The 26,399-nt window shown below is 46.5% G+C and overlaps 1 protein-coding gene across 2 annotated transcripts in view; it reads left to right on the top strand.

Moving 5' to 3' along the window:
* Positions 1-17,879: 17,879 nt before the first annotated feature.
* Positions 17,880-26,399, top strand: part of LOC144892912 (uncharacterized) — a 180,189-nt gene continuing 171,669 nt past the window's right edge. Inside the window, exon 1 of one of the 2 annotated variants that reach the window (XM_078781391.1) lies at positions 17,880-18,276. In XM_078781391.1, the coding sequence (XP_078637517.1) occupies positions 18,046-18,276 (231 nt within the window). In that variant the 5' untranslated portion in view covers positions 17,880-18,045. The remainder of the gene's footprint in view (positions 18,277-26,399) is intronic. The other variant, XM_078781392.1, reaches the window with a different exon arrangement.

Below are 26,399 nucleotides of genomic sequence, written 5' to 3' on the forward strand. Positions count from 1 at the left end.
CTAATTCCTTTATTTGCTGGTTTAAGTGTGGCGGGAGCATTGACGGGCAGTATTTCAGCAGCGGTAAAAACTGCGAACGAAAGGAAGGCACAACTAAAAGCTCAAAAATAATTGGAAAGACATAACAAGGAGTTGGAGAAACAAATTAGTGGAAGTGGTGTAATTGTAGATTTTGCTCAAAAACTTGAAAGTCCACCTGATAAAGCTAGATTGTTAGTTGGAGATATGCTTTCTTCTATTGCACAGGTGGGTGTTAAACTAACTAAAAGGGGTAATGGATTATATCTTTCTCATAAATAAATGGATAAATGGTTTAAACAATTTGGAAAAAATACAACGTCAAATATAGAAATTGTTAAATATTGTAAAAAACTAAAAATTGATAATGTGGTTATTTGTATGAGAGATGAATTAACAAAGTTGTCCAAGAATACAAAGAATATTATTATGAATTTAGACACACAGAATGGTTCTCCTTGGGTTTGTATTCATAATAGTCAGGATAAATATTATTTTGATAGTTATGGTATTCCACCACCTGTTGAAGTAATAAAATTCTTACAGAATGGTGTTTATCAAACATTTCAAGTTCAAGACATTAATTCTAAATGTTGTGGTCAATTATGTTTATATGTATTATTTCAACTCAACAATAATGAAAATTTTTATGTCATTTTAAATCTAATATAAATGACTTATGTTGGAAAAGATGGCTCTAGCTTTTGAGAATCCCCTCAGGATATTGATTTATCAAATTATTATACAAAGGCACAGGCTAAACGACAAAAATATAATATAACAAAAAATATTAATATGAAAAATACTTATAAATTAATCAATTATCCAAGCCCCACAGATGCGAATGACTTAATTAGATTCAGTGATTTATCACAATATTTATCTTTAAATAAAACAGCACGATTTGTTAAACAAGTTAAATTTACAACCACAACACCTGGTTATACTGACCATACACCTTTCCTCATTAAATTTAACTATCTGCTTACAATTGAATTTTATATAGAAGGACATATAGTTAATATGCGAATACGTAAGTGGGGTATGATATGCCTGATTTAGGGTATAATTGGTCTTTTTCAATAAACTTGGAAGACCTACCTGATTTTAATCAGTCTCGTAAAGAAGAATATTATCCGCTTGGTGAGGATAAGGAGTTATGTGGAAGTACAATTAGCAAACAACAAATACATGATTTCAAGAATAGAAAATCCAATAGTTTATATGCAAAGACAGCAAAACAATAGTTTATATGACAAAGAAGGAAGGTAATGAGATAAAGATAGAAAGCCGAGGAATACAAACCGATTTGGTAGTGGGAAAATGGGGTGGTATTACCTGTCATAATATTAATCTCACATATATTTCTGATACATGAATGGCAGGGAGAAGACTACAAGAGAATTATAATTTTTGTATTCAGGGATACCTACAAGAAAAGGGCGCTCGGTTTTACATACCTTATGAATTGGAGCATATACATGGAAATTTTGTAATTAAGAACTGGCCTTATACTGATATTGCTAAACCCACAAATGGAGACTTGTTTAAAATATTAAATAAAAATGAACTTCTCAAAGTTATGAAATATAAAACTCTTTTAGAAATAATCAACAAATCTTATTGGTATCCTATTATGAGAAAAATAATTACAGATGCAAGGATATCTCAAAATCCAGATGAATATATTGTTGCGGTTTTTGTAAATAGAGGCAACCCCCCTATAGTTAGTTGCACCACAACATGTAGCCTCGCTTAGTCAGTTATTTCTTATTAAATGTGAAGTATAGTCTCCTTCCCAGTGTTAGTATGCGTTGAGGCAGGTAGAGAAAGGGTAGACCTCATTGAAGCCTGGAGTGCCATGTCATGGGCCTAGGACAAGTCTAGGAGGCCCGAGGGAGGAGCTGGAGGGCGTGGCTGGTAAGCAGCGAACAGCCAATGGGAGCTAAAGGGAGTGGCCAATAACGGTGGCCAATGAGAGCTAAGGGGAGTGGGGGGGGGGGGGGGGGGGCTGTCACTAATGTTGTCACTAATGTCACTAATGTCACTAATGTCAACAATGTCACTAATGCTGTCACTAATGAGGGGCTGTCACGACACGTGACCCCCGGCGACCAGTGGAGGCCCGTGGAACATTCTAGTGGGGCTCCGGGGGCTATAAAACCCGGCCCGGACCCCCGAACTCTCTCTCTGGCTCTGGATTCGATTTAGTCTCTCTCTGGATTCGCACTCTGAATGCGCTCTCTGCCCTGACGACCTCTGACTGGACTCCCTGCACGTGCGCCTTGCCTCGCTGACTTCGGGATATGCTCCTCGGATTCCCGTTACGTGCACAACTGTGATCGACGTCCCTGCCGCGAACATCCTTGGGGCGATCCGCCAAACGAGCCGTCCAGGTGAACTGCACCAAGCGCCCGCCCTTTGTGCACGTTCCCCTCTTCCTCCCCTTCCCCGAACGAGTCTGAGGGCCCTTGTCCGGGAACATAAGTAAGGCCGTTAAGGTTCTCCACTGTGTCCCTTTTTCTATAATTATTGTACATTTGTGAATAAGTCCTGTGGTTTGTTTCCAACCTGGCCATCTTCGTCCTTTCACCATTGGCCTAGCATTGCACGAGTTAAAATCGCTTGATCGGGTTCATAGTGCTCACGGCACGAGTTACGCGACGCACAAACCGCTCGGGCGTTAAAGACGAGCGTGACTCGTGCGAGGTTCAGCCCCCATTCTCACGGCTGTGCATGTCGAAGGTACTCAGGTCGTGACCGTTAACCGTTCCACGCGTTAGCTGCAGGCTCGGCGGCTGGAATTGCCCAGCAATCCATCCTCCACGAGTATAGCGTGGGGGCGGCCTCGTGGACTCGAAGCTCGAGGGGGAGCAGGGCTTAACCCCCCCCCCCCCTCAGTACGTCGACGAGCACGAGATCCACAACAATATGTATAATATTCTATGGGGAGGTGGTTCGCGGGTAGCAAGGGATGAGGAAGGAGTTGAAGAAGAGAGGGAGAAAAGAGAGAAGGAGGAAAGAGAGAAAGGAGAGAGGGAAGAGAGTGAGAAAAGGGAGAGGGAAAAAGAGAGAAGGAGGAAAGAGAGAAAAGAGAGAAGGAAGAGAGTGAGAAAAAGGAGAGGGAAAAAAGAGAGAAGGAGGAGAGGGAGGAAAGAGAGAGGGAGGAAAAATATAAAAAGATGGAAATCAGTGAGATTAATAAAAGATTGAAGGTATTACAGCAAATAAATCAAACTCAATGCACTGAGGAGGAAAATAAAGAAATGAAAAGTCTAATGGAAATATTATTTTCAAGAATAACGACGTCAATGTCTCCACTTTCAGAGAGGAGATTTAAACGAGAAAGTGGGGAAGAAGAAGAAGGAAAAGATTATGTGGTTGATGATGTTTGTGTTATTGACTTTAGTTAGTTTTATTTGTAAATAAATGGAGGAGAGAGTGAAGGCATTCCTAAGGATTCTTTGTTTTAAAAATTAAGATAGAAATGTATATGTTGAAAACCAAAAAGGTTTTCGTACTCTGTAGGAATTTTTCGGATAAATAAATGAGTTATTGTGTTAAGTGTAAAAAGAAAACGAATACGAAAAATATATCAAATGTTAAAGGTAAAAATAATAGAGCTTCCGGCAGCGGACGAATTCACCCGCCTCCTCGCCCGTTTCCCGGCCCTCACGAGGCCCACCTTCTCGGCGGGGACCGTCAAGCACGGGGTGGAACATCACATCCCCACCGCCGGGCCACCGGTCTACGCCCGGGCACGCCACCTCGAGCCGACGAAGCTCGCGGTAGCTAAAGCGGAGTTTGCTACGCTGCAGCGGCTCGGCATCGTGCGGCGCTCCGAGAGCGCGGGGGCGTCGCCGCTCCACATCGTGCCCAATCCCGGCGGGGGATGGCGACCGTGCAGGGACTACCGGTGCCTCAACGACGCCACCACCCCCGACCGCTACCCCGTCCCCCATATTCAGGACTTTTCCGCCTGCTTGGCGAATATGTCCTTCTTCTTGAAGGTGGACCTCATATGCGGTTACCACCAGGTCCCCGTCAGGCCGGAGGACGTCCCGAAGACGGCTGTCATCACGCCGTTCGGTCTTTTCGAATTTCTTCGGATGCCCTTCGGTTTGAAGAATGCGGCTCAGGCGTTCCAGCGCCTCATGGACAGCGTCTTGCGCGACTTGGATTTCATCTACGTCTATCTGGATGACATCCTCGTCGCAAGCGTGTCCCGCGAAGAGCACCTACACCATCTCCGCACGCTCTTTGAACGTCTGGGCCAGCACGGCCTGATCGTGAACCCCACCAAGTGCCGGTTCGGTGTCGCCGAAATCGACTTTTTGGGGCACCGCGTCACCAGGCATGGCGCCGTCCCCCTACCGGCCAAGGTGGAGGCGGTGAAGGGGTTTCCGCGCCCCCGCACGATCAGGGGGCTCCAGGAGATCCTGGGCATGGTAAACTTTTACCACCGTTTCCTGCCCCGCATCGCCCAGCCCCTGCGCCCCTTGCACGAGGCCCTCCGAGGGAAGTCGGGCAAAGGTGACGTCACCTGGACCGAGCAGATGGACGCGGCGTTCGCGGGTGCGAAGCTCGCCTTGGCTAACGCGACCATGCTCGCGCACCCGGCGCCCGATGCACTGATCGCCCTCACCACCGACGCCTCGGACTACGCGGTGGGCGCGGTGCACGAGCAATGGGTGCGTGGAGCTTGGCAACCGCTGGCGTTCTTCAGCCGGCAGCTTCGCCCGCCCGAACGCCGGTACAGTACCTTCGACCGCGAGTTGCTCGGGCTCCACCTGGCGGTCAGGCACTTCCGCCATCTGCTCGAGGGCCGTGCGATCATGGCCTTCGTCGACCACAAGCCACTGGTGTTCGCGATGGGCAAGGTCGCCGAGCCGTTGTCGGCCCGGCAGCAGCGTCACCTCTCGGCCGTGTCCGAATACACGACGGACATCCGGCACGTCGCAGGGAAGGACAACCCGGTGGCGGATTGCCTTTCCCGGTCCGTTGCCCACGCGGTCCACCTCGGCATCGACTATGCCCGGATGGCGGCGGACCAGGCCGCCGACCCCGACGTCCAGGACTTGCGGACCGCCGTTATGGGCCTCCGCGTCACCGAGGTGCCGTTCAACGGCACGGGCACGGCCCTCTCGTGCGACGTCTCCCTCGGGCGTCCTCGCCCCATTGTGCCCGCGGGCTGGCAGCGCCGGATTTTCGACTCCATCCACGGCCTGTCCCACCCGGGCACGAGGGCCTCCCAGAGGTTGATCGCCGACAAGTTTGTCTGGCATGGTCTCCGGAAGGCCGTTCGCGGCTGGGCCAGGACGTGCCTCGCGTGCCAGCGCGCAAAGGTGCACCGACACACCCAGGCCCCATTGGCCCCGTTTGTGGTGCCGGAACGTCGGTTTGACCATGTTCACGTGGACCTGGTGGGACCTCTGCCCCCCTTGCGGGGTTTCACCCACGTCCTGACCATGATGGACCGCACCACCCGGTGGCCGGAGGCCGTGCCTTTGGCATCAACGACGGCGGCGGACGTCGCGCAGGCATTCATCGCCACCTGGGTCGCCAGGTTCGGCGCCCCCTCGGACATCTCGTCCGACCGCGGCCCACAGTTCACCTCGGAGCTCTGGGGGGCGGTCGCGCGGGGGCTCGGGGTCCAGCTGCACCACACCACGGCCTACCACCCCCAGGCGAACGGCCTGTGCGAGCGGTTCCACCGCTCTTTGAAGGCCGCGCTCCGGGCCACCCTCCGCGACGGCGGCTGGGTCGACAGGCTCCCCTGGGTCCTGCTGGGCCTCCGGACGGCGCCCAAGGAGGACCTGCGCGCATCCGTGGCGGAGTTGGTCTTTGGACAACCGCTGCGGGTGCCGGGCGAGTTCCTCCCCGACCCCACGGCACCTTGGTCCGCAGCGCAGGAGCGCTCCGCGCTGCAGGAGACCGCCCGGAGGTTCGCCCCGGTGCCGACGGCGCACCACGGGCACCCACCCACGCACGTCGCCCCGGAGCTTCGCACCGCGGAGTATGTCTTCGTCCGGCACGACGCCCACCAGACACCACTGTGGCCCCCGTACGACGGGCCTTTCCGCGTGCTGGAGACCGGGGTGAAATACTTCACCTTGGACATCTGGACATCCTTGGACATCCCAACCGCATCTCGGTGGATCGACTCAAGCCGGCCCACCTCGACGTGGACCACCCACCGCCGGTGGCTCGGCCCCCGCGTCAGGGCCGCCCCCCCGGCGGGCGGACCCCCGGCACCGCCCAGCACCGCCGGCACGCCGCCCCCCAGTCTGGCACCCATCCTGGGTACAGCCGGGGGCATTCCAGCTGGCATCCCTGCACCCCGGACGCCGCCGGTCGCCAGAGGGCGCTTTGGCAGGGTCATCCGTTTGCCCCGCAAACTGGCCCTCCAGGTGCGCGGGAATTCTGGGGGGGCCCGTGTTGCGGACACGAAAGCCCACTGGCGTGGTGACATCATTCCACACACCAAGTGGGCAGCGGCCACGCCCGAGGGGTAGGCGTGGCCTCAGGATATACACTGGGCGCGCAGCCCGGAGCGCGCCAGTGCTACAGTGACCTCTTGTCAATAAAGACACTTTTGTTTAACCGCGTTGTCCGCTTCCTCCTTGGTAGCAAGTCGCGCGCGTAGCACCGCGCTTCAACAGCACCTTTAATGAAGGAAAGGCAGTTGTTATTGAGCATTTTAATCGCACTTTGAAAGAGAGATTATCTATCTATAATTCCAGTAATCTCTGTATGTGTGTATGTTTGTGACCGCTGTTTCTCGACAACCACGGGTCCGATATACTTGAAACTTGCCAGGTATATTGCTGGGGACCCGAGGATGTGCCTTTTCAAGGTTTCATATTAATCGGACAAGTACTTACCGAGCTATGTCCAAAAAACGATTCAACCAATCAGAGAGCAGCGAGCTATCGCGTGTGCCGAACGTGGCGAACACACTCTGCCTCGGACGGCACATTTGAGAGCGTATTCATTTATTTCACGTTGGCAAACTATGTTGCCGCTATGTTGGCGTTAAACTATGTTTTAAAACTAATTAAAACCATTCCATGTAAATAGAGGGGGGGGGATTGTCACTGTACTCGCAAGCCGTTCGCCGTTCGCTTTGGCGTTGCGAATGGACCAAAACATTTCATGAACCAAACCATTTCATGTAAAGCGTTCGCCGTTCGCTTTGGCGTTGCGAATGGACCAAAACATTTCATGGACCAAACCATTTCATGTAAATAGAGGGGGGGGGGGATTGTCACCGTACTCGCACCCACGTACCCACGTACCCACGTACGGGCATTGCACCCACGTACGGGCATGCCCTAGTATTAAAAAATTCACACAACTCGGTTCACAACAATGGGTATATTTAATTCAGAATATTGTCGATAATTACAATAATACAGTTCATTCATCAACAAAATCAAAACCGTCAGAATCATTTACAAAATTAGAATATGAAAAGGAGATTAATTTGAGAAAACCCAAGTTCAAAGTTCGTGATATTGTAAGAATATACAGATGGAAAAGCCATTTTGAGAAAGGTTATACAAAAAAATGGACTAATGAATTATTTAAAATCGTTGATGTAATGGATACAGTCCCTTGGACCTACAAATTATATGATTTAAATGGAGAAGAAATATTGGGATCATTTTATTCGCAGGAACTACAAAAAACAAAGCTGATAAGACATTAAACAACAACCATCCATACTTTCATCCACTCCACCCAGATTAGTTAATTTAATTAGTAGTAATTAAAAAAAATAAATTCATAAGCCATGCCCACACAGAACCACGCCCACACAGACCACGCCCACACAGACCACGCCCATCATCCCCCACCCCCCTGTGCTCCCCCACCCTTGACCCTTCACCCCCCTCATCCCACCCCCACAAAGGGAGGGGAGGGGAGGGGTGAGATGAGGGGGGTGAAGTGTGGTTGGCAGGGGCGCACTTCCCCCTTCTTTTTTCCCTTATTCTCTTTTTGTAATTAAGAATTAAACAATTGTAGGCAAAGCAAATAGATATATATATATATATATATATATATATATATATATATATATATATATATATATATATATATATATATATATATATATATATATATATATATAATAACCACCTTTAGAGGCCATTTTTCCCTGCAAGCAGGGGTTGGCCTTTTTCGGGAACCGTGGTTGTTGTTGTTTTTTGGTCCCCTTTTTGAAGCAATGTTTTACGGCCGGATGCCCTTCCTGACGCCAACCCTTTTTGCCGCCTTTAACGACAAACAGGGAATTACCAGTGAACTGGTACTCAATTAGCCGACCTCGGAAGGATGACAGGCTGAGTCAACCCCCCTGGCATTAATTCAGCGATCGACCGGGATTCGAACCCAGGATCCTAGGATCCTAAGCCGGCACCCTAGCCGCTAGCCCAACACCAGGGATTCATATTATTCAACACAAATATAATCATATAAAATTGAAAACATAAAAATCTTTATATTATTAAAACATTTTTCTTGAGGTATATATTCAGTTTCTTCCCAGCACAAGTCAAAGGCACCAGATGTCTTTAGGTTTTGAATATCTTTCTGTTTAAGACAAGAGGGGAGAGAAAATATTAATATAGGGTGAAGCAAGGAGAAGGTAAAGTGGATGAGGATATATAATAAATAAACCATACCTCCAAAAAATCGAGCTTTGTGTCAAGGTCGTCGAGTTGAAAATGTAGGGTATCAGAGGTTGGAAGTAAATAACCACTCTTTAGGGTCCCAAAATAACCCCAATCAGAGTTGTGATCTTGGTCGTGGTCATGGTTGTGGTCATCGATCTCAACTATCATCTCTGCTATTGAAGTAATGTTCTGTTGGAAAACAAAGCGAGAAACTATAAAATTTGTAATAAGTAAAGTGGAATCTTACCTCACGTTTATCAAGATGGAAATTTTAAACTCACATGGGCACGGAATAGGTTGGCACTCCTCGGAACTTCAAGGTTGTGAAATTCGTTGGTTTCATCAACAAACTTCATGTTGTTTGGTTGGTTTTTAATGCTGGAATAAAACAAACAGTTAGTTAAAGTTAATAACACACATACACACAATATCAAAGTTTGTGAATAATTAATTATATCTCTTACCTCTCGCATAACAACTCAAACAAGGTGCTTAATTCGTTGCCAGTCATTTGTTCTGTTGTTGAGACAGCTTTGGGGAATATTAAAGGGTGAGAGAGGCTGTCCAAACACTCAGCCATCTCATTATGAAGTCCCCTCCAAACTTCAGTTAATTCTGTAAGGGTTTCATTCAGATTCTCCCTTTGTTGGTGATAATCATTGGCTTCATTTTCAACATCAACCACCAACTTTGACAAAGAGAGGCTGTTAAAAAAAGAAGAGAAAAACAATAATTATTGAGAGGCTGTTAAAAAAACAATAATTGTTAATCATGTTCTATATAAAACAATGAATAATTAATCGTATAAAAAAAACAAACTTACCTGTCTTGTGATAAAGCTTCAAACTCAATGCCATCTTCAACGTTGGAAAACATTTTTTGAATGAAGCAACCTCAAGTGAGATTCAGTTAATATAGCCAGGATGGGGTAATTTAACGACATCATGGAGACATGATGAGATGAGACATCATGGAGACAAGCGCGGCTTGGGCGATTTTGCCCCTGTTTGGAGAACACCCAGCGAGGCCTTCATCAGGGCCGAGCGAGCAAGGGCGTGTCGGGGCCTGGTTTCACGCCATTGACCGAGTGGTTCGCACCAACCGGAGCTGTTTTCGGATGACGTGCTGATGTCATTGGACTTCGCGCCAGGCTCCGGGCTGACCGGGCCGACGTGGTGTGGTGCTGACTGGGCCGACGTGGTGTGGTGCTGACCGGGCCGCCGTGGTGTGGTGCTGACCGGGCCGCCATGGTGTGGTGCTGACCGGGCCGCCGTGGTGTGGTGCTGACCGGGCTGACGTGGTGTGGTGCTGACAGGGCCGCCGTGGTGTGGTGCTGACCGGGCCGCCGTGGTGTGGTGCTGACCGGGCCGAGGTGGTGTGGTGCTGACCGGGCCGACGTGGTGTGGTGCTGACCGGGCTGACATGGTGTGGTGCTGCCCGGGCCGACGTGGTGTGGTGCTGACCGGGCCGACGTTATGTGGTGCTGACCAGGCCGCCGTGGTGTGGTGCTGACTGGGCTGACGTGGTGTGGTGCTGGCCGGGCCGACGTGGTGTGGTGCTGACCGGGCCGCCGTGGTGTGGTGCTGACCAGGCCGACGTGGTGTGGTGCTGACCGGGCCGACGTGGTGTGGTGCTGACCGGGCCGACGTGGTGTGGTGCTGACCGGGCCGCCCTGGCTTGGTGCTGACGGGGCCCCCACAGCCGTGATGCCCCCCCACACCCCCTCCCCAGAATTTCCATGTTTTAAACGTTTCCCAGTGTGTACCCTGGATTAGAATAGGTACCCCGTATCACTGCGTGTCCTAAGAGACGACTAAGAGGGTTGGCGTCAGGAAGGGCATCCGGCCATAAAAACATTGCCTCAAAAAAGAGAACCATGACAATTACAACTACATATGGGTAGGGTACAGCCCGAAGTGGAGATCGGTTTCTGAGGTTTGGGACATGGAATGTAGGGACAATGACAGGGAGAGCAGGAGAAGTGGTGGAAGTATTGATCAGAAGAAGAGTGGACATATGTTGTGTGCAAGAGATGAGATGGAAGGGAAGTGGTGTGAGAATGGTGAAGGGTAGGCAGGGACAGAAATACAAGATTGTGTGGCAAGGGTGCCCGGAGGGCATGAATGGTGTTGGTGTCCTGTTTTCTGAGGAGTTTGTAGACAGTGTGGTGAGTGTGACTAGAGTGAGTGATAGGTTGATGATGGTGAAAATGATGATTGGAAAGCTCTTGGTGAACGTCATCTCGGGATATGCTCCGCAGGTTGGTCTGAGCGATGAAGAGAAGGACAAGTTCTGGTGTGCGATAGAGAAGCTGATGGAAAACGTGGAAGATGAGGAAATTGTTGTGGTAGGAGGAGACCTAAATGGACATGTGGGAAGGAGTATGGACGGTTTTGAGGGAGTTTATGGGGGTTACGCATATGATGTGAGAAATGGAGAAGGTGAAAGGATTTTGGAGTTTGCTGATGGAGCTGATTTGTTGATTTGTAATACTCAGTTCCAGAAAGAGGATAATAAGCTTGTTACATACACGTCAGGTGGGTCGACGACAACCGTTGACTACCTGATGGTGCGGAGGTGAGATAGGGGGCACCTCCGGGACACAAAGGTGATCCTGGGGGAGGAGGCTTTTTCACAGCACCACTTGGTTGTCTGCGACATAAGGGTGAAAGGTGCGAGGAGAGCTCGGCGGGTGAAGTACCAACCGAGAATGAAGGTGTGGAGGATGAAAGAGGTGGCAGTAAGGGAGGCATTAAAAGAGAGGCTGAGTAGGGTAGAGGATGATGTGGTTGAGCTTGAAAGTGGTTGGATGTCAATGAAAGATAGTCTGTAGGGAGCCGTTGGTGAGGTATGTGGATGGACAAAAGGACCACCGAGGCACTCGGAAACATGGTGGTGGGATGATGAAGTTGGAAAGAGGATTGACGAGAAGAGGAAGAAGGTCAAGGAGTGGCAGAAGGCGAAGGGTACGGGGGCAGAAAAAGCAGAGCATGAAAGTTATAAGGCAGCCAAGAAGGCTGCAAAGAAAGAGGTAGCAAAGGCACAGGGGTCATGTAGGAAAATGTTCGGAGAACGCTTGGATTCGGAAGAGGGTCAGAGAGCGGTATTCAGGATTGCAAAGCAGATAGCGAAAGAGAGGTGTGATGTGATGGGGGTGAGTTGCTTGAAGGATGAAGTGGGACAAATCGTTGTGGACCCAGATGGAATTAAAGGAAGATGGAAAATATATATGGAAATGCTGTTGAATACAGAGAATGAATGTGATGGCAACATAGAGAGTAACCCAGTTTTAGGACCGGTAGAGAAGATAACTGAGAAGGAAGTTGAGGAAGCGATAAAAGCAATGAAGAGTAGAAAAGTGGGAGGGCCGACGGGAGTTGTGGGAGATATGTTGAAGGCAGCAGGAAGTTTGGGTGTGAAGAGAATGACAGATCTGTAATCTGGTGGTTAAAGAAGGCCGCATTCCAGTGGCTTGGGAACTGAGTACCCTCGTCCCTCTATACAAGGGGAAAGGTGACCCTCTGGAGTGTGGTTCGTACCGAGCGATAAAGTTATTGGAGCATGGAATGAAGGTATTGGAAAGGTTGTTGGAGAGGAGGATAAGGAAGAAGGTGAAGATCGACGAAATGCAGTTTGTATTTTTTGCCAGGAAGAGGAACGACAGACGCACTCTTTATTGTGAGGCAGTTGCAGGATAAGTACATGGAGAAGAGGAAGAAGTTGTTTCTTGGGTTTGTTGATCTGGAGAAAGCATTCGATAGGGTTCCACGTGAAGTATTGACATGGGCATTGAGGAAGTTAGGAGTGGAGGAATTGTTGATCAGAGTAGTGATGGGAATGTACAAAAGAGCACGCACAGCTGTAAGGACGAAGGACAGGAACAGTGGTGAGTTTGAGGTGAAGGTGGATGTGCATCAGGGGTCGGTACTAAGTCCACTACTATTTGTAGCTGTGATGGAGGTGCTGGCTCAGAACTTAAAGGAGGGTTTACCGTGGGAGTTGTTGTATGGAGATGATCTGGTGTTGATTGCTGAAAGTAATAATGGACTGAAGGAAAAGATGAACAAGTGGAAGGAATGTATGGAGACAAAAGGTCTGAAGGTGAATATCGGAAAGACGAAGGTGATGGCGAGTGGTAAAGCATGTGGTGAGGTGGAAAGAACTGGGAAGTGGCCGTGTGCTGTGTGCAGGAAGGGTGTCGGAGTGAACTCAATTCAATGTACAATGTGCGCTGAGTAGGGTCATCACAAATGCAGTGGTCTGAGAGGGTCATTAACCAGTGTGGCAGCTACATTCAAATGTAAGGTGTGCACAGAGGGAGCTGCAGATGGAGGAAATGTTGAGTTGGATATTGGAGACGGCGTGAAGCTGGAAGGTGTGAAAACATTTTGCTACCTCGGAGACATGCTGAATGGAGAAGGTGGATCAGACTCGGCAACGGTTGCTTGAGTGAGATGTGCATGGAAGACGTTTCGGGAACTGAGTGGCATGCTGATGAGGAGGGGAGTGTCATTGAAGCTGAAGGGAAAGGTGCATGCTGCATGTGTGAGAAGTGTTATGATTTATGGGAGCGAGACATGGGTAATGAACGTAGAGCAGCAACTAAGGCTGGAAAGGGTGGAAATGCGAATGGTTCAGTGGATGTGTGGAGTATCGTTGAGAGAGAGGAAGACAAATGATGAATTGTGAAAGCTGATGGGAATAGAGCCTGCGATTGATGCTGTGAAGAGGAAGAGGTTGAGATGGTTTGGTCATGTGTTGAGGAAGGATGAAAGTGACTGGTTGAGAAGAGTGATGGAAATGAATGTAGAAGGAAGTAGAGGACGGGGAAGACCGAGAAAGACTTGGCTAAAGATGGTCGAAGAAGAAATGCGGGCAAGGGGGTTAACAAGGAGAGATGCAGAAAATAGGGCAAAATGGAGAAGATTGTCATGGGGACCGCAAGGCTAACCCACGCTCCAGCAGGGAAAATGGCCTTAAAATGCATGTTGTTGTTGTTGTTGTTGTTGTTGTTGTTCTATGGAGACAATGAGTTTCTTGAAAATTCCAGGTGTGTCCCTTCAAGGAAGGGGATTAACATCCTTCATAGCATTTAATGTTTTAAAATATCATTTGACTCAGAGATAATATTTTTGCTTCAGGCAAGAGAAGAGTAAAACTGGTTTCTCTGCGAAAACATTCACGTTCGTTGGGTCTCTACGAGTATAATGAAAAATGGTGTGTGGCACTGGAGGTGCTCAAACAAGAACATTGAGGGAGGTTTACCATTTTATTTTAGCTCAGTTAAAATATCTTGATAAAGAACCAAACTCAAACATAAACTTTGATAATTTATTAGATGGTAATGAGAGTTGTAAGAGAATTAAATTATTTCCAACTCATCAACAAATATTTGTAGGATCGTTGTTTAAGTTTATTAATCGTTAAATGCTGGTTGGAGTAAAGAAGGTTGTTATTATCTTTTTATTTAAGTCAAAAGATAAAGTTTTGGTAGAGAATTTAAAAGAAGATATTAATTTTGCTATGGCTATATGGGTATGCTAAAAAAAACTTTAACCAAAAGGTTAAAAAGTCATTAAAGACCAAAAGGGTAGGAATAGAGGTGATAAGAGAAAACAAAAGAATATGAGGGTAAGGGAAAAATTTACATGTAAGTGCATGGAGAAATAGGGGTGGTCCAGGAACAACATTTTCCTTCTACTGGTGTTGTATCGCATATTTATGTTGTTCAGATTTGATCTGGTGTTCTGTTATATGATTGTGTTGGTCAGACCCGATCTGGTGTTCTATCGCATGTTTGTGTTGGTCAGACCCGATCTGGTGTTCTATCACATGTTTGTGTTGCTCAGATCCGATCTGGTGTTCTATCGTATGTTTGTGTTGCTCAGACTCGATCTGGTGTTCTATCGTATGTTTTTTTGTTGAGACCCGGTGTGGTGTTGTATCGCATGTTTATGTTGTTCAGATTTTATCTGGTGTTCTATTACATGTTTGTGTTGCTCAGACCCGATGTGGTGTTGTACCGCATGTTTATGTTGTTCAGATTTGATCTGGTGTTCTGTTACATGTTTGTGTTGGTCAGACCCGATCTGGTGTTCTATCACATGTTTGTGTTGGTGAGACCCGATCTGGTATTCTATTACATGTTTGTGTTGGTCAGACCCGATCTGGTGTTCTTTTCCATGTTTGTGTTGTTCAGACCCGATCTGGTGTTCTATCGTATGTTTGTGTTGGTCAGACCCAATCTGGTGTTCTATTACATGTTTGTGTTGGCCAGACCCGATCTGGTGTTCTATTACATGTTTATGTTGTTCAGACCCGATCTGGTGTTCTATTACATGTTTGTGTTGGTCAGACCCGATCTGGTGTTCTATTACATGTTTGTGTTGGTCAGACCCGATCTGGTGTTCTGTTACATGTTTGTGTTGGTCAGACCCGATCTGGTGTTCTATTACATGTTTATGTTGTTCAGACCCGATATGGTGTTCTATTACATGTTTGTGTTGGTTAGACCCGATCTGGTGTTCTATTACAGGTTTGTGTTGGTCAGACCCGATCTGGTGTTCTGTTACATGTTTGTGTTGGTCAGACCCGATCTGGTGTTCTATTACATGTTTTTGTTGGTCAGACCCGATCTGGTGTTCTATTACATGTTTGTGTTGGTCAGACCCGATCTGGTGTTCTATTACATGTTTTTGTTGGTCAGACCCGATGTGGTGTTCTATTACATGTATTTGTTGTTCAGATTTGATCTGGTGTTCTATTACATGTTTATGTTTGTCAGACCCGATCTGGTGTTCTGTTACATGTTTGTGTTGGTCAGACCCGATCTGGTGTTCTGTTACGTTTGTGTTGGTCAGATCCGATCTGGTGTTCTATTACATGTTTGTGTTGGTCAGACCCGAACTGGTGTTCTATCGCATGTTTGTATTGGTCAGACCCGATCTGGTGCTCTATCGCATGTTTGGGTTGGTTAGACCCGATCTGGTGTTCTCTTATAGGTTTGTGTTGGTCAGATCCGATCTGGTGTTCTATTACATGTTTGTGTTGGTCAGATCCGATCTGGTGTTCTATTACATGTTTGTGTTGATCAGACCCGATCTGGTGTTCTATCGCATGTTTGTGTTGGTTAGACCCGATCTGGTGTTCTATTACAGGTTTGTGTTGGTCAGACCCGATCTGGTGTTCTGTTACATGTTTGTGTTGGTGAGACCCGATCTGGTGTTCTATTACATGTTTATGTTGGTCAGACCCGATCTGGTGTTCTATTACATGTTTGTGTTGCTCTGACCCGATGTGGTGTTGTTTCGCATGTATTTGTTGTTCAGATTTGATCTGGTGTTCTATTACATGTTTATGTTTGTCAGACCCGATCTGGTGTTCTGTTACATGTTTGTGTTGGTCAGACCCGATCTGGTGTTCTATTACATGTTTATGTTGGTCAGACCCGATCTGGTGTTCTGTTACATGTTTGTGTTGGCCTGACCCGATCTGGTGTTCTATTACATGTTTATGTTGGTCAGACCCGATCTGGTGTTCTATTACATGTTTATGTTGGTCAGACCCGATGTGGTGTTCTGTTGCATGTTTGTGTTGCTCTGACCCGATGTGGTGTTGTTTCGCATGTATTTGTTGTTCAGATTTGATCTGGTGTTCTATTACATGTTTATGTTTGTCAGACCCGATCTGGTGTTCTGTTACATGTTTGTGTTGGTCAGACCCGATGTGGTGTTGTATCGCATGTTTATGTTGTTCAGACTTGATCTGGTGTTCTATTACATGTTTGTGTTGCTCTGACCCGATGTGGTGTCGTTTCGCATGTTTATGTTGTTCAGACCTGATCTGGTGTTCTATTACATGTTTATGTTGGTCAGATCCGATCTGGTGTTCTATTCCATGTTTGTGTTGGTTAGACCCGATCTGGTGTTCTATTACAGGTTTGTGTTGGTCAGATCCGATCTGGTGTTCTATTACATGTTTATGTTGGTCAGATCCGATCTGGTGTTCTATTACATGTTTATGTTGGTCAGACCCGATCTGGTGTGCTATTACATGTTTGTGTTGGTCAGATCCGATCTGGTGTTCTATTACATGTTTATGTTGGTCAGACCCGATCTGGTGTTCTATTACATGTTTATGTTGGTCAGATCCGATCTGGTGTTCTATTACATGTTTATGTTGGTCAGACCCGATCTGGTGTGCTATTACATGTTTGTGTTGGTCAGACCCGATCTGGTGTTCTTTTACATGTTTGTGTTGGTCAGACCCGATGTGGTGTTGTATCGCATGTTTATGTTGTTCAGACTTGATCTGGTGTTCTATTACATGTTTGTGTTGCTCTGACCCGATGTGGTGTCGTTTCGCATGTTTATGTTGTTCAGATTTGATCTGGTGTTCTATTACATGTTTATGTTTGTCAGACCCGATCTGGTGTTCTGTTACATGTTTGTGTTGGTCAGACCCGATGTGGTGTTGTATCGCATGTTTATGTTGTTCAGACTTGATCTGGTGTTCTATTACATGTTTGTGTTGCTCTGACCCGATGTGGTGTCGTTTCGCATGTTTATGTTGTTCAGACCTGATCTGGTGTTCTATTACAGGTTTGTGTTGGTCAGATCCGATCTGGTGTTCTATTACATGTTTATGTTGGTCAGATCCGATCTGGTGTTCTATTACAGGTTTGTGTTGGTTAGACCCGATCTGGTGTTCTATTACAGGTTTGTGTTGGTCAGATCCGATCTGGTGTTCTATTACATGTTTATGTTGGTCAGATCCGATCTGGTGTTCTATTACATGTTTATGTTGGTCAGACCCGATCTGGTGTGCTATTACATGTTTGTGTTGGTCAGATCCGATCTGGTGTTCTATTACATGTTTATGTTGGTCAGACCCGATCTGGTGTTCTATTACATGTTTATGTTGGTCAGATCCGATCTGGTGTTCTATTACATGTTTATGTTGGTCAGACCCGATCTGGTGTGCTATTACATGTTTGTATTGGTCAGACCGTCTGAGCAATGTCCAGAGTCTGATGAAGACCACCAGTACGGATCAGAGCGGAGAGGATTTCTAATTGATTTCGAGGCGCCTTTTCCATCCTTCGAATTTGCTAATAAGGAAAGTGGGGGCAGAGCGAGTCTGGTATTGAAGAGCGGGGGGTTTTGGGGGCGGGGATAGGGACAGAAGGTGGTGGGCGTGGTTAGAGGGGCCCGTGGCTGTGTCCGCGCCGCCGCCACCGTTGCTTGTTGGACCTTTACGCGAGGTATTCGTGGAGAGAGACACCGGGACAGGGCGGACTCGCGCGGTCCTCAATGCGCCCTCGGTGCGCGTCGCCGTGCGCGGGACCAGTATGCCGCTCACGATGGTTCCTGGGCGGTCCCGCAGCAGGGGACAAGGCGCGGGTCCGGGGCCGGCTCTGTCCCGACCAGGGATACCCAGAGCCCGAAAGCGCCTCTTGCTGGCGCTAGGGGTCTCGCAGATGACCCTCGGATGCCTCATCGTGGCCGTGAGCTTCGCGGCGCTGGCGCTCACCACGTCGGCGCGCGTCCGACACTCTTGTCCTTTCTGGGCTGGATTTTCGGTGAGGACACATTGCCCCCCCTGACCCCTTAATCTGCTGTCACGGTTTACGCGCCACTCCGCGCTTACCTGTCACAGGTGGTGTTTACGTCACAATCGCTGTTAATACGGTACGTGTATACGTGACGTGTAGTGTCCGTGCGCTGTCCGTGTGCACCTCGTATCCCGTGGACACGTGTCGCCGCCACCGCCGCCGTGTTGTTTGCTCCTGCGCTCGCTCGCTCTCTCTCTCCCTGCCCTCTGTTATTCTCTCGCTGCTGTCCCTCTTCCCTTGGACTGGCAAGATGGCCGAGACTAACTCACCTCAAGCTGTGATCTGCTTTGGGTTCGAATCCCGACCCAGGTGTAAACTGGGAATCCCGTCTGCCATCGGGCTACCTGTATTCCATGAATTGTTATCACGGGCGAGGTCACCAGCTGACCCCTGTGGGTGAGAGCAGGAACTTGTAATTTGTTCAAGGTGCCGGCGATAGCTCACCTCGTCTTGGCGAAGGACTCGGCGGGGTGTTTAACGTCCATCGACCTTAGGCGAGTTATCGCCGGCACCTTGAACAAATCCCAGATTCGTGTCGCATTCCAATAGTTAGGTCCAAAACTTCAATTCCGTGACCATTTTCTGGCTAGTAAGGTTTGACGATTGATTTGACTTCTATTGACATTTTATAACAAAAATAGCCTCCATGTCCCTCCCAAAAATCCCGGCATGTTTCGCCAGAGGCCCGAATCCAAGATGACCGCCGGCACTATCTTGAAAAATTAAGTTTTGAACCAGAACACCTAGAATCACGTACAAAGACACTTTTTGGGTAATTTGACCACGAGGATTCCGAATCTGACATGAGTTTGACGTTATGACATTATTTTGACCCAGAAATCCAAGATGGCCACCATCCAGTAGAGCGAAAATGCAACTTTTGTACTTAAACATGTTAAAGAAACTACCTCCATAAGGATGTCTTGCAGTAAAGTAATTGATGATTGCATGACAAGTAAACTCATTACACTTCAAAATAAGCTATTTTTAATAGCTGTGACTTGAACAGTTTTCAAATGAAGTAATTAATCAATATGACCTTTAATTATATGATTAGTCCGAATCAGAGCATTCTGCTTCACTAGAATCTGAATCATCAGATTCCGATGAATCTCCCCGCCTTTGTACATCATCATCTCGCTCCTCATTCCCCTCCTGGCTCTCATCTTCCTCACTCTCTTCAGCTGGCCCTGGTGCAGGTAGATGTGTCGGGAGAGCAGGTTGCGTGTGGCGGACAGGGCGACGGCGACCACCCACCGGCTCCCAGCCATGTCCGAGTGGCGAGGGGCGGTGTTTCTTGGAGGGATGACGCACAAGATATGCCAAGTAGTTTGCTCGGAGGCAGTGTTGGCGTAGGCTGTCTGCATCTGGAGGGAGACGGATAAATGATTTGTTTTTCAGTGTCTTCCACTTTGCTGCACGGGCCTCAGCCATGGTGCTACTCTTTTCGTCGCCATAGATGACATGTCGTGTGAACTGGAAGAGCTCCTCTAGCACCTCCTCCTCAAGGTCAAGGCTATCTCCACACAGCGAGAGCTGCCGTCGAGCCACAGGGCTCTTCGCCACCCGGTCATACACCAACTTCTTACCCTTGCCATAGAAGCCTGAGTTGGCATCACAGCCTGTCATACAGTGCAGCTGCACAATACAGTCTGCCATCTCGTCATTAACCTAGGTCGCTCTGGTTTCTCTGAGGGCGGGAGTGGAAGCCGATCTTGCCCTCAAACTCCCGGGTCAGGATATCTTTGATAAAGGATGACTTGATGCTGGATGTTGAGAAGCCATACCGAGATATGATAGAGCTGTAGTCTTTGAGGAGGCTCTGTAGTGACCTTAGCTCCCGTTCCTCAAAGATAACTGTTCTGATGTGGTCAAAGAAGATAGTCTGAGCCTCACGGAGATTGACATTGTGCATGCGTGGGAGTTTGTCATCTTCACTCATTTTCTGGTAACTACGCACATATTTCAACCAGCATTTGTTGTGATATCTGATCTCAATCGCATATGGGTCATCAGCTGCATAATCGATCACACAGTTGATTCTGTCTCGCATGCTCTGATCTTCGAGGACCACCGTGTAACTCTTGAACGTTGCCCATGCATTATCATACGAAATCAGGGACAGCTTTGATTCTGGGTGCTTTGCCGACTCCGGTTTACAGCACCAGACACATTTTGTTTTTTCATGTATCAGCCCTTCTACACTTGATCGCAGCCGCTTGGCAGGTGGAGAAGCAGCCGGGGGGAAAGCCTCAGACATGGACGAAGACAGATTGGCATTCCTTGACTTCTCGTTTTTTCTGTCTTGTCTTGGCCTGCTCCAGTTTATTAGCATTCCATAAGGTCAGCCTACATGATTTATGGACACATTGTCTGCCGGGACCATTATCCCAATTGACTGTTGCATAAACGTCTCCGAACTTGTCAAGACCGCTCCATAACAGGGCTTTTTTCTTGAGATTTTCCCAACTCTCAACGGAGGTGACGACATCAGTGGCTTCATTGCAAAGCCCGCCACACTGGAGGACACACGGAACGGTGGACATTCTCTTGACAGCTATCTTCTGAATACTGCGCTTCTCAGTGCCGTCTCATTCGCTCGTATACTCCCTGGAAAGACAGAAATAAGTATATGACATTACACACACAGACAAATAAAAAACAAGAAAATAGCAATTCACTAATCAGGACCTCAATTCCGTGGCCAGTATAGATTTAGCCAAAATAATGTGTTAATTCATGATCATATGTTCTCCCATTTAAAAGTTGCATTTTCGCTCTACTGGATGGTGGCCATCTTGGATTTCTGGGTCAAAATAATGTCATAACGTCAAACTAATGTCAGATTCGAAATCCTCGTGGTCAAATTACCCAAAAAAGTGTCTTTGTACGTGATTGTAGGTGTTCTGGTTCAAAACTTAATTTTTCAAGATAGTGCCAGCGGTCATCTTGGATTCGGGCCTCTGGCGAAAAATGCCGGGATTTTTGGGAGGGACTTAGAGGCTATTTTTGTTATAAAATGTCAATAGAAGTCAAATCAATCGTCAAACCTTACTAGCCAGAAAATGGTCACGGAATTGAAGTTTTGGACCTAACTACAATGAACCTGTTGCCTGATCAGCCGGTTAAAGAATTTATGGTCAAAAATGTTCCTTGGCTAAGATAGCGGGTGCGAATAATTAGAGTAGTAGTAGTAGTAGTCATAATAGTTTAGTGTATTAATAGTAGTACTTGTAGTAATAATAATAGTTGTGGTAGTAATCGGAGTAGTAGTAGTAGTAGTAGTAGTAGTAGTAGTAATAATAGTAGTAGTGGTAGTAATGGGAGTATTAGTAGGAATAATAATAGTAGTGGTAGTAATGGGAGTAGCAGTAGTAATTGTAGTAGTAGTGGTAGTAATCGGAGTAGTAGTAGTAGTAGTAGTAGTAGTAGTAGTAGTAATAGTAGTAGTCGTAGTAATGGGAGTATTCATAGTAATAATAATAGTAGTGGTAGTAATAGTAGTCGTAGTAATAATATTAGTAGTGGTAGTAATAGTAGTAGTAGTAGTAATAGTAGTAGAATTAATAGTGGTAGTAATCAGGGTATTGTTAGTAATAATAATAGTAGTGGTTGTAATAGGAGTAGTAGTAGTAATAATATTAGTAGTGGTTGTAATAGTAGTAGTAGTAATAATATTCGTAGTGGTAGTAATAGGAGTAGTAGTAGTAATTGTTGGAGTAGTAGTCGTAGTAATGGGAGTATTAGAAGTAATAATAATAGTAGTGGTAGTTATAGTAGTAGTAGTAGTAGTAGTAGTAGTAGTAGTAGTAGTAGTAGTAATAATAGTATTAGTCGTAGTAATGGGAGTATTCATAGTAATAATAATAGTAGTGGTAGTAATAGTAGTAGTAGTAATAATATTAGTAGTGGTAGTAATAGTAGTAGTAGTAATTGTAGTAGTAGTGGTAGTAATGGGAGTATTAGAAGTAATAATAATAGTAGTGGTAGTAATAGGAGTAGTAGTAGTAATAGTAGTAGAATTAATAGTGGTAGTAATCAGGGTATTGGTAGTAATAATAATAGTAGTGGTTGTAATAGGAGTAGTAGTAGTAATAATATTAGTAGTGGTTGTAATAGTAGTAGTAGTAATAATATTCGTAGTGGTAGTAATAGGAGTAGTAGTAGTAATTGTTGGAATAGTAGTCGTAGTAATGGGAGTATTAGAAGTAATAATAATAGTAGTGGTAGTAATAGGAGTAGTAGTAGTAATAGTAGTAGAATTAATAGTGGTAGTAATCAGGGTATTGGTAGTAATAATAATAGTAGTGGTTGTAATAGGAGTAGTAGTAGTAATAATATTAGTAGTGGTAGTAATAGGAGTAGTAGTAGTAATTGTTGTAGTAGTAGTGGTAGTAATGGGAGTATTGAAACTAATAATAATAGTAGTGGTAGTAATAGGAGTAGTAGTAGTAATAGTAGTAGAATTAATAGTGGTAGTAATCAGGGTATTTGGTAGTAATAATAATAGTAGTGGTTGTAATAAGAGTAGTAGTAGTAATAATATTAGCAGTGGTTGTAATAGTAGTTGTAGTAATAATATTAGTAGTGGTAGTAATAGTAGTAGTAGTAATTGTAGTAGTAGTCGTAGTAATGGGAGTATTAGAAGTAATAATAATAGTAGTGGTAGTAATAGGAGTAGTAGTAATAGTAGTAGAATTAATAGTGGTAGTAATCAGGGTATTGGTAGTAATAATAAAAGTAGTGGTAGTAATAGGAGTAGTAGTAGTAATTGTTGTCATAGTAGTGGTAGTAATGGGAGTATTAAAAGTAATAATAATAGTAGTGGTAGTAGTAGGAGTAGTAGTAGTAATAGTAGCATTAATAGTGGTAGTAATCAGGGTATTGGTAGTAATAATAATAGTAGTAGTTGTAATAGTAGTAGTAGTAGTAATAATATTAGTAGTGGTTGTAATAGTAGTAGTAGTAATAATATTAGTTGTGGTAGTAATAGGAGTAGTAGTAGTAATTGTTGTAGTAGTAGTCGTAGTAATGGGAGTATTAGAAGTAATAATAATAGTAGTGGTAGTAATAGGAGTAGTAGTAGTAATAGTAGTAGTTTAGGAGTCGCGGAAGGCGAGAGAACGAGGCCATTCGTAGGGTTCGAAGTTGGTTTATTGTAACAGCAAGATCCAGCACACTAAGACTAAACTCGAGTCTCGAACGGAAGTCGGCACGCTTATATAAAGCCAAAAGCCCTCTTCGGAGGGCGTGGCTCCGGCAACCGCGCGTGCGTCACGTCCGCACAACCACAAGTCCAACAGGCCCGTGCACGTGTATTATGCCCAAATAAGGTAATCACATAAGGTAACCGCCACATGCTGGTTACCTGCACATAAGGTAACCGCCACAGTAGAATTAATAGTGGTAGTAATCAGGGTATTGGTAGTAATAATAATAGTAGTGGTTGTAATAGTAGTAGTAGGCTGGCACGATGACCTAGAGGTACGCGCACTCGCTCTTCGTCGTCTCGCCTGGTTTCAATCCCCACACAACTACACACCGCCATCCAGGTGCTTCACAGGTGCGGCGATTCATCAGTGTGCGCTGTCCCTCGGATGGACATTGAAGGGACATAATCATGAAATTGTTTGAAGAGATATTTTGGAGGATGACATCCCTGGCCCATTAGCACAAAAACTATTTTTTGTGGAGAATAATTAGCCAGATAATTGTGTTTTAAGATCGGACTATTTTCACTTCCGTTATGCAAATGAGCTACTTCCGTCGTGGATTCACGCGACATCACGGGTGCACATCTCATTGATGGACGGGTTTTTTTGGGGGGGGTTTTTTTGTATACAGAGTCGAGGCTCGTGAAAGAGCTAACATTTATCAAACAAACAAGCAAACAAAGTATATAAAAAGGGGAGCGGTCGACAAGATGGGGAGAGAAGGGGAGGAAACACACAAACACAACATTTGAGAGCAGGGACATCGGGAGATGTTTTTGGAGGGAGAGGGCCTGGGGGGAGGCAGGATAGGTATAAAACGCAAGGACACCAAGGACTTCCAGGAAAGAAGTCAAAAGTCACCTCAAAAAAGTGGATTTGGGGTGAAATTAGCGGGGGTAGAAAAGATCAAGGTTTTGGATGGGGGAAGATAAGAGATGGTGGTGAACAGCCGTTTTAAAGACCTGGAGGGAGGAGTGGGATTGAAGAGAGTGAGGGAGTTTGTTCCAGAGGTGGGAGAAAAGAGGAATGAAGGAGTGAAGGTGAGCAGAGAGTCTTGATTTTGGCAGTTTAACCATTGGAGGGTTGCAGGCAGATCTTGTGCGACCTGCAGGAATATTTGGGGGACAGAGCCCAGAGAGAGCTGGGGGAGCAAGGCCGGAGAGGAGTCGGTAGAAGACGGAAAGACCACCAACCTGCCTGCGGTGATTAAGTGAAAGGCCCTCGGAGATAGCGTCATCGCGGGAGATTCCAATGATTCTGAACGCTTTGGTTTCAACAGCGTGAAGACGAGCTAGGTGTGAGGCAGGAGCACCAGCCTAGAGGGGAGAGCAGTATTCCATTGAGCTGTGTATGAAAGCCTTGTATGTGGTGAGGAGCTCAGGTGTGCCAAGGAAGGACTTCGCATGACAGAGGATGCCCAGTCGGCGACTGGCTTTGGAGGCCAGATTTGAAATGTGGTTTTCCCAGGAAAGATCATGGCAGATCGTGAGACCCAAAAGCTTGAGTGACAGAACTTCTTGGAGAGGATTATTAAGAAAGTAGATGGGAGGGTTGTCCAGTCGGTCTTTTCGGAGAGACATCGTAAGAGTGTGAGATTTGTCAGGATTGAAAGACATGTTCCACTTGTTTGCCCAGTCTGTGATTTTGTCCAGATCTGCAGAGAGTAAGGAGGCTGCAGACTGCCGATCTGAGCGATGAGGAATGGAGCGGCAGAGAGTGGAGTCATCAGCAAAGAGATAGAGAGGATTTTCAAGAGAGTCAGAGAGATCATTGATGAAGACCAGAAAAAGCACAGGTCCCAGAACACTGCCTTGGGGAACTCCAGCCTGAACAGGAAGAGGAGATGAGAGAAACCCATTCAGGGCCACACGTTGACGACGACTAGAGAGGAAGTCCGCCAGCCATGCGTGGAGATTTCCATGGATACCAAAGGAGGAGAGTTTGGTGAGCAGAGCGGGGTGCAAGACCGTATCGAAGGCACGTGATATGTCGAGGGAGACAGCTCTGATTTCCTGTTTGGCATTGAGGACCTCCATCCATTGTTGAGACAGCAGAAGCAGCATGTCCAGAGCAGAGTGACCTGGTCTGAAACCAAATTGATGATCAGAGATCAAGCCATTGGAGAAGAGGAAAGATTTCATATCCGAAGCAATGATGGATTCCATGACTTTGCTGATAATTGGGAGAAGGCTGATTGGTCTGTAGTTGCTAGGATCTGTTTTTTCACCTTTTTTGTGCAAAGCGGTGATGTTGGCTGATTTCCAAGCAGATGGCAGTTGACCTTGAGCAAAAGAGAGGGTGAAGAGAACAGAGAGAGGGAGTGAAAGAGCGGAAGAACATTATTTTAGGACCCGTGGGCTGATGCCGTCAGGTCCAGTTGCAGAATCAGAGTCGAGGGTTGACAGAAACTTTTCCACCTTGTCAGGAGGAAAGGACACGGAATCCAGGAGCAGCTGGGTACGACTGGGTATGGTGGGTACAGAGAGGGATGGGTTTGGGACACAAGATTTCGAGGCAAACACAGAGTTGAGGAATTCAGCTTTTTCACGTGCGGAGTCAGCTGTGTAGCTATTTGAGGTAAGGGAGGGGATGGAGGGGGAACAAACACCAGAAACAGATTTGACCAGACGCCACCAGGATTTGGAAGAGGGAGACAGATAAGAGAGTTCGGGCTTGAGAACGGAGAGATATTGTTTCCTGGCTCTCCTGAGGGTGGACACACACTTGTTTTGGGCTTTGTGAAAGGAAATGAGATTTCCTTCCATTGGATTTGCTTTCCAGGAGATGAAGGCTAGTTGTTTCTGGGCAACAGCCTCACCACAAGATTCCGTGTACCATGGACGGGAGGAAGGGTATGACAACTGAAGACGAGATGGG

Source organism: Myxine glutinosa, chromosome 7 (genome assembly GCF_964187855.1).
Source record: "Myxine glutinosa chromosome 7, kmMyxGlut1.1, whole genome shotgun sequence".
Lineage (NCBI taxonomy): Eukaryota > Metazoa > Chordata > Myxini > Myxiniformes > Myxinidae > Myxine > Myxine glutinosa.